Below are 8,978 nucleotides of genomic sequence, written 5' to 3' on the forward strand. Positions count from 1 at the left end.
CCTGTTTTTGAAAATCCTCTTATTTTGAGAAAATCGTTTAAAAAAATCGTTTAAAATAAAACCGTGTAAAATATGATCGTTTATAAAAAGAATCCAGTGTATGTGCTATCTAACCTGACAGTTTCCTGTTTTGATCGAGAAGTGTCACTAAGTTTCATGGCGGTTTAATAATCATGCACTGAGTGACATTATAAAACATGCAAAAGAAAGCTTGGAGCAAACTTCTAAGTTTGTGTTTTTTATAGTTTAAACAGAGCATTCATAACTCTTTCAAAATGACTATAATAGTATGTTTAATAAAAGTTTTATTAGCGTTTTCAAAACTATCTGAAAAAATATGGTCGAACCAAAAATATAAGCATTTTTCATGACCATAATTAAACCGTCATAAAACGAGCTGCACAAAAAATGCCATAATTAAACCATAATAAAACTTCCTAATGCTAGTTGGCTTAATCTGAGTTACTTGGGAAGCTATGTGAGCCAGAGAGGTGGATAAACTTTTTTTGTGTTATTTTTTATCTTTTTTTGAACATCATATCTCAAATGCAACAAAATATGTTTTTTTTTTGGAACTTGAATGAATTGACTTTGTTTTAACATAAACAATAATTAACTGAACCACAATTAACTGCGTTTCAATTTTCCGTAGGGTTTTTTGGAATAAATCTAGTTTTTTGCTGGGGGTGGATAAGCTTATTGCTTACTGTAGATAACCATTGTGGAAACCACTTAATGCCAAAGTCCTGATGTATACATGTCCGCGGTGTATAGGTATAACAGAGGTCCATTGCGTTAGCGATACGTAACGACGTGCTCATGATGAGTACCCTTGCGCGTAGAGGTGTCGTATAATAGGCACTGCGGTTCTCATTTAGAGGTGACCCACACAACCATGGATAAGTTTTGAACTAAACCGAAGCTTTAGGACCTCGGGAAATTGTAAAATGACCACAAATCGACTCAGCCTAATGCACATACTAAATTTATTGAAACTTTATTACGAATAACCTGAGTTTTACTGAATTCTATCCTAATTTTTTTAGCGGTGCCCTTTTCTACGCTGATTTTCACAACAATCTTTTCACATATGTGTGTGACATATATGTAGATATAACAAGCCTTTCATAGATTTGAATAATTTTGTTTATTTAGGTATATTTTATGTAATTTCCTTAAACCACTCACTAAGTCATTTTTCAGATTCCATGTATTATCACAAATGGAGACCGAAAACTCACAGGAAAATACTTCACGATACTTAAAATACTTAAACGTCATACTAAACTAATTATCACGATTCAGGTCCATTATCATTTCCTTCACCTGGTCAGCGTCAATTCTGTCGATTATGTTCACGTTAAAGTGTTCAGCGTTCTTGATGTGATGCTGTAGCGTCAACATTCCACGTGTCAGATGGCCTCTCAACTCAACATCGGCCTTGTAATCTTCCGACTCCACGATCAAACTTTGGTTCAGAAAAATCGCTACCGTATACATATCACAAGGATCCCACCAACTTGATCCACCTTCGTAAACAGAGTTCTCGACCGCATTCAGCACCTGAATCGCTTGATTCTTAGTATTGTTGAAAAACTCAAACCGCCACTCAATGCTAAAGTATCTATTCATTGCCAGCACCGATTCCCAGGGGAAGATTTGCAACGTAACCGGTGAATTATTAATCACAATATTTGCCGCTTCGGGATCCGTGAAAAAATTGAACTCGGCGCTGAAGTCCGTGTTACCCACTGCATTTCGATTTCCACCCAGAATGAAGACGTTGGAAATTTTTTTACCGGATTCCGGAAACATTTTCAACAACAGAGCCAAATTCGTTAGTGGCCCAACACTGATGATGGTGATCTCGTTTGGAAACTGCGGAAAAATAGAATCACTCATTGATCACTTGTAACCAACGCAACTAGAAAAGAACACCAACCTTATCTAACAGTTCTTGCATTTTAAGTACGGCATGTCCAGGTTTTACGACACTCATATCTGGTTCCTTTTCAAATTCCACATCACCGAACCCATCGACACCCCAAAAATACCCATTTACATCCCTCGGAGGAGCAGGAGTAATCAACCGTTCCGAAGCTCCCTTGAAGACGGGCACATCACATCGACCGAGACCCTCCAAGATGCGGGCCACATTCCTGGCCACGTTTTCCAGCCCACCATTTCCGTGGGAACAAGTTATCGCCTCCACCTTCAGATTAAACTTCTGCTCATTCATCAGCAGCATAGTGAGGGCCCATGCATCATCACCTCCAGCATCCAGATCGATGATCACCCTCCGAAGTCCTGATTCACCGGCCGATACAATCGATCTGCCTTCAAGCTCCCCAACAAAAAGACCGACTGTCATCAGAAGTAGCACAATTATTCCACCCATGATGGTATCACTTAGCTTAATGTTTCCGGAGAAACGTGCCAAAGAAATAAACGCTCGCGACATTCGCATTCGATTTATAGTCAGTTTTATCAATCCGCACGGAGGGGCAACTGGGGCGAAAAGCTTCTTGCGAAGTTTTCCACATGCTAACTGATCAATTTTTAAATTTTGATGAGATTTTCTGGAGCTCCCGAAGCATTATCAGAAAATGTATCACTGATTATTGATTAAAATTTAATTTAAAAAAAACGAAATGTATGTATGGTGCGTTTTTTTTTAATCTTTATTGTTAAAGTAATTTTCTTTCCAATTTACCACTAATCGAACCCAGCGATTCTTTTATAATTTTATGTTTATTTACCAATTGCCAAAATTTGAACCTGCTGTTCAAACAACGATTAAAACATTCACAGACAGTCTGCCTTTGCTGTTTTTGAGGTAGCATTCGTTCGACACGACACGACATTGAGGTAGTCGTGGAGCATTCAGTTCAAAGCTGTCATCCGGAAGTCTGTTGTTGATAATATAAATTAATGACTTAGCTGCTGGCTTTGTTTAGTACACTTTCTTTCTAAATTTAACTTACCTACATGAAAGGCAAAATCAACTTTTTCGTTTTATTAACGGGATCCCAAAATGTGTTTACATTTTTCAACCCTCATCCGTCTTTAAAAAAATGCTACCCGTTAGAGTTCCTGGCAGGTCAATTTGATTCTCCTGACTAAAACCGATAAATCCATCTTGTTTAACCCTTTCCTTCCCACGAGGTTTTTCACGTTTTAAAAATAGAAATATTGATTAACAACTAAAGTTCTAGAACAAAAGATGCATTATTTTAGTCTACTTTTATGATCCAGTTGATAAATTTGGGTTTTGAGATGGATCATATATGCTCCATTGGGAAGATAACAACACAGAGGGTGCAAATGAAAAATAAGAAATAACGGCCAAAATACAGGGAATTTCATCACTTTTTTTTATCACAAACTAAAACAATCCTATTTTGTGAAATATTTCTTGGGTATATCCAGCCCTCAAAAGTCAGACTATTGAAATTTTTGAAAAATTCAGTTTTGCCTTGAACAATGGCCGCCATGACACTTTTCGCCAGAGAAACAAAACATGCCGTTTTTCGAAAAAAATCACGAGCTTTTGCAAATATTTTGAGACATGTGGTCATTTCAGTAGATGAAATACCTATCCTGAAGAGAAAAAACTTTTGACGGAATGATTTTCATGAGTATTGATAAAAAACTTAGCAAGATGAAAAGTACCTTTTGTTCCCAGTGTATCACCTGTTATCCACTTTACTTATTCGAAAATTTATATGTTTTAGTGGAAATCTAAGCAAACCATCATTTGATTTGGCTTGCACAAGCAATTTTCTGCACGTCAATATTTTTATTTGAGGATAATTATGAAAACTTGTGAAGTTATTGAACATCAAATGACGACTTGATTTAAATTTCAAAAACATCCAACTTTTGCGCAGCTTTTGATCTGCCGATCAAAAACTAGTAAATCGATTTTCTTCAAATTTTGTGCAATGATTCTTCATTCATACTTGCACATTCGATGAGAAAATGGTGTTGATCCAAAGCACCCAGTTCTAATGCGAGCTAAGCGAAGTTGTGGATCACCTGTGCTACCATGGGAAGGAAAGGGTTAACTTAATCGATTTGAATGAAATTTATATTTAGCTTAAGAAAACTCATAATGTGACTAAAATATGATTTTCAGACAATAAAAACCGGAAAAACGAAACGAAACGAAACGAAATGTTAAAAAAAATTACTTAGTGTATAAGAAAGCTGAAGTTAGAAGTTATACGTTTCGCACAAGAAAATATATTTTTTTGATTTTTTTTTAGATTATGACCACAAACAATAAGTGATGTAAAAAACCGTACTGTTCGATCAATGAACCCTAAAAATTGTTTCAGTCACAGAAGATTTTTTTTTTCATAAATGGATAGGAAAGTTGACGGAATTTGACACATTTCGGCATCCTCAGGTTCTCAAAATGTAAAAAACAGATTATTTGACGAATTTAAAAGATTTTTGTTCAAATTTTTTGTCAATGCGTAATTTCTCACACACTCTTTCGAACGATTTCTCTGATTTTCTAGCACCTAAATTCAACTTTGTACAAGATTTTGATTGTAATAAGCGAGATTTCCGCAACTACTTATAATATTGTTGTGAGGCAACGGTCTGCTTAATTATGAAATTACTTCACTTGAATCAATATGAAATTGCCTTTCCCGTCTCTTGTCCAATCATTATTCCTTAGACGCGATACTCTATCGTTTTGATATTGCTGGCAGCAATTTGTGTGGTTGCAGTCAAGGTTACCACTACATCGAGCATATTGTTTGGTCGTGCGAGGTCCATATTGTCGCCAGAACGAATTTTATAGACTCCCTTCGGGCCCGAGGAAAACCACCCTATGTTCCAGTGAGAGATATGCTGGCTGTTATAGACTTGGACTACATGTTCGAAACATATCTTTTCCTAAAAGTTATTGATCTTCGTCTACAATGCTTTTTATTTTCACATTCCCCTATCTATCTTCCATCAATTCTTTAAAAAGTGAACTAGATATAAGCACACAATTGTAATCAAACAAAACGAGTTTGGTTTCTTAAAGCCTAAAGGTATGAGCCGTTTCAAATAAATAATTTACAAAAAAAATATGAAATTGCCTTTCTGATGAATAAAAATTAATTGCAAAGTTGAAATAAAAATTCTGTGCTTTGTATTTTGAAAATCTCAAAATGTCAAAATGTGTCAAACAACGTCAACTTTTCTATCCACTTTTCAAAATTTTTCTACCAGTACTATAAAAATGTTTAACGTTCATACCGTTACACTACTTTTTTATGTGCTCATGATCTTAAACAATTAAAAAAAAATACAATGAGCTAGTGTTACAATTCTTATTACTTGATAAAATTTGAATGATTGAAAATCACGAAAATTTTCTTCCACAATTTGTTCTGAATTGCTTAACGGATAAATCAAGCATAAGTTAACTTTTTTCTTGGGCGTAGCAATTGGCGTTGAGGACCAAAAATGTGAAAAAAGGGTGCGAAATAAGAACAGCCCCACTTGGGGTTTTCAACAAAAACAAGATTATTTTTAAAAATTTACTGTGTAAAAGTGAAAAATAATGCTTCTATGAATTATTTGAATAGATAACTGCATTTTAAGGAGTTTTCCAGAATTCCAAAGGATTTAAAAGGGGGTTTTAAGAGATGCTTCTCTAGCGATAAGGAATTTGATATTTGGGCTGTTATTTTTAACCTAAGTTTTGAAACTCAAATTAATGCGTCATAAATTAAATGTGTGTATTCAATTCAAATTTCATAATGCCATCTGATATATGTACCTTATTTAAAAAATTATATTTTGAATTTGGTTTCCGAACTCGGCTGAATTTTATGATTCATACCATCATACCAAATCATCAATCCAAATCATTCACATAATGATAATTTAAATTGAAAGTTATAAGCCAGTTACAGATTTGACAAAAAAAGTTTTCTTATTGGAAAGAGAACAGCTGTTTAAGTGCATATGTATCAATAACTGTTTCGAAAGATTTTGGCATCATGAAATATTCCCTCAGATTTTGTCAATCATCTCTAGTTTTGGTTTTATGGCTCGTATAATACTAAAACTTAGCAGTTTTTCTGAATTGCAGCTCAATGAAATAAAACACCTACATAAAAACTAGAAACCGATTAAAAATAAATTTTTTATCCTGAATTTTAAGAAGTATCAAGATTTTGCCTAAATTTTTGCATTTCAGAGAAACAATGCTTTAGTTAGAGGGAAAGAAGTAATTTGACAATTTTAAGAAAATTCAATTGGAAATAATATATCTATTTCATTTCTGACATCACAAAAGGGCGTTTTGATTTTTTTTATAATTTTATTAAAATTTATTTAACATCTTTGTAGTAGATAGAATGAACTCTTAGATTCATTTTGTTTTAAAATTTCTTTGCATTTTGATCAAAATCCTGACTTTCCGTTGAAATGTAAAAAAAAAATGAAAGAGAAAACTGATGTAATTTTTTCTGAGAAATCGAAATTATCCACTCATTTTATTTGCAGTCATCGAGAGGGTTGATCATTTTATCAAAACCTATATTTTCAATGTTTTTTTAACATTCGACAGATTTAAAAAAAAAACGCGCGAATTTTCTAACACTTCCAAATCAGTTAAAATCAAAAATTTATTTTTAATTATTTCTAAAACATCGAAGAAAAAGGCAAATTTTACAAACAAATGAGAACATAATTTATTTTATTTTATTCATTTTATTTACCCTCTGTGCAGACTAGTCCGACGTTTCGAAGTACCATCCGCGGTCGGAAAATTGTTACTTTTCCAAACAAATGATTCAAATTTCAATTCATTCTATTCAGATTTCATGAAGTTCTAAAATAAAGATAGAATAGAATCAAATTTAGATTTAAAAATGAAATTCTTGAACTACAATTCACAATGAGAAATGAATCTAAGAATTGATTAAAACAACATGATATTTTCGAATCACCTTTCTGAAAAATATATCAGGATAAATGAGTGTTATCAAATCAGTTTAAAGTTTATTACAATTATAATCAAAATATAATCTATATATATAAAAAGCAATTTCTGTATGTTTGTTTGTTTGTTTGTTTGTTTGTTTGTTTGTTTGTTTGTTTGTTTGTTTGTTTGTTTGTTTGTTTGTTTGTTTATTTGTTTGTTTGTTTGTTTGTTTGTCCTCTATAGACTCAGCCGTCTTAAGAGCTAGAGAGCTGAAATTTGGCATGGATGCTCATTAGGACTAGGAATGATGAAAAATGTTTTCAGATTTTCGGATGACCCCTTCTAAAGGGGGTCGTCCATACAAGACAGATATTGTTTCCACGATATTGACGTTATTTTTCGTCGGATTGTGATGAAAATTGGCACATTGGAGTTTTGAAAGACGAGCAATCGATTACAGGTATTACAGGTAATGGGGTCGTCCATACAAGGCAAATATTGTTTTCGCGATATTGACGTCAATTTTAGTCGGATTGTAATGAAAATTTGCACATGAGCGTTTTGAGAAATGGACAACTGATTTCAGGTTTTAAATTTAGAATCAGAGGTCAGCAAAAGGGGTCGTCCATATTAACTTCTCAATATTTTTGTGATATTAACGTTATTATGAATCGGATTGAGATGAAAGTTTGGAGTCGGATATTTTTAGGGACGGGAAATCGATTGCCGATATCGAATTTTGTGTAAGGGGCCTGCAAAAGGGGTCGTCCTTATTAACTTTTCAATATTTTCGTGAAATTGACATTATTATACATCGGATTAAGTTGAAAATTTGCACATAGGAATTATTAAGGACGACCAATTGATTCCAATGATCCAATTTTGGGTCAGGGGTCGGCCAAAAGGATCGTCCATAATAACTATTCCCTTTTTTGCGGTATTGACGTTATTATGCATTGGATTGGTTTGAAAATTAGCACAGGGGAGTTTTGAGAGAAGGGAAATCAGTTAGTAAAAGAGGTCACTGAAAGGGGTTAAATTTTTTTGGCAATAATTCTGCTTTTATGCAACGATCGAGTCAAAATTGATTTCTGATTTCAATATTTGTATCAAACGACAAAAAGGGGGTCTTCCAATTTAACTGCTAAATTTGTATCTGCAATAACTACTAGAGTCTGTATCGCATCGAGACAAAAATTCATATATGGGGGTTTTTCTCACAGTCAATTGATCCTGATTTCAAATTTAGTACCGTACGACAGAAAAAGTAATCGTCCATATTACGTGGTCAACATTTTATCAATAATTGCTCAACAATGCATTTGGAAATGCATCTGGAAAATGCTTGGCAAATGACATTCATTCAAACTGTTCATAACATATTCTAAGTTGAAAACGAAACGGAGTTCGTATGGGATCAGCTAGTCTATATATATAAAAAGCAATTTTCTGTATGTTTGTTTGTTTGTTTGTTTGTCCTCTATAGACTCAGCCGTCTTAAGAGCTAGAGATCTGAAATTTGACATGGATGCTCATTAGGACCAGGAATGATGAAAAATGTTATAGATTTTTGGATGACCCCTTCTGAAGGGGGTCGTCCATACAAGACAAATATTGTTTTCGCGTTATTGACGTTATTTTCCGTCGGATTGTGATGAAAATTTGCACATGAGTGTTTTGAGAGACGAGCAATCGATTACAGTTATAAAATTTAGAGTCAGGGGTCGGCCAAAGGGGTCTTCCATATCCACTGATTAATGTTTTTGCGATGTTGGCGTTATTATAGATCGTATAGTGATGAAAATTAGCACATGAGTGTTTTGAGGGACGAGCAATCGATTTCAAGTTTCGAATTGCGGATCAGAAGTCGGCTGAAGGAGTCGTCCATGCCCAACTTTAATGTTTTTGCGATTTTGACGTTATTCTACATTGGATTGAGATGAAAATTTCCGCATAGGAGTTTTGAGGGACGCTCTTTTGCATTCAGGTTTCAAATCTTGACTCAGGGGTCGGCAAAAGGGGTTATTATCTGTTCACT

General features: G+C 34.1%; 1 protein-coding gene across 1 annotated transcript; it reads right to left on the reverse strand.

Moving 5' to 3' along the window:
* Positions 1-1,017: 1,017 nt before the first annotated feature.
* LOC129759086 (nucleoside hydrolase-like) lies at positions 1,018-2,429 on the reverse strand. The gene is made up of 2 exons (XM_055756505.1): positions 1,943-2,429; positions 1,018-1,878 (listed from the first exon to the last, which is right to left on the reverse strand). The coding sequence occupies exons 1-2, from the start codon at positions 2,396-2,398 to the stop codon at positions 1,288-1,290; spliced, it is 1,047 nt and encodes a 348-aa protein (XP_055612480.1). The 5' UTR covers positions 2,399-2,429; the 3' UTR covers positions 1,018-1,287.
* Positions 2,430-8,978: the final 6,549 nt, after the last annotated feature.

The sequence above is a fragment of the Uranotaenia lowii genome, unplaced genomic scaffold, assembly GCF_029784155.1.
Source record: "Uranotaenia lowii strain MFRU-FL unplaced genomic scaffold, ASM2978415v1 HiC_scaffold_101, whole genome shotgun sequence".
NCBI lineage: Eukaryota > Metazoa > Arthropoda > Insecta > Diptera > Culicidae > Uranotaenia > Uranotaenia lowii.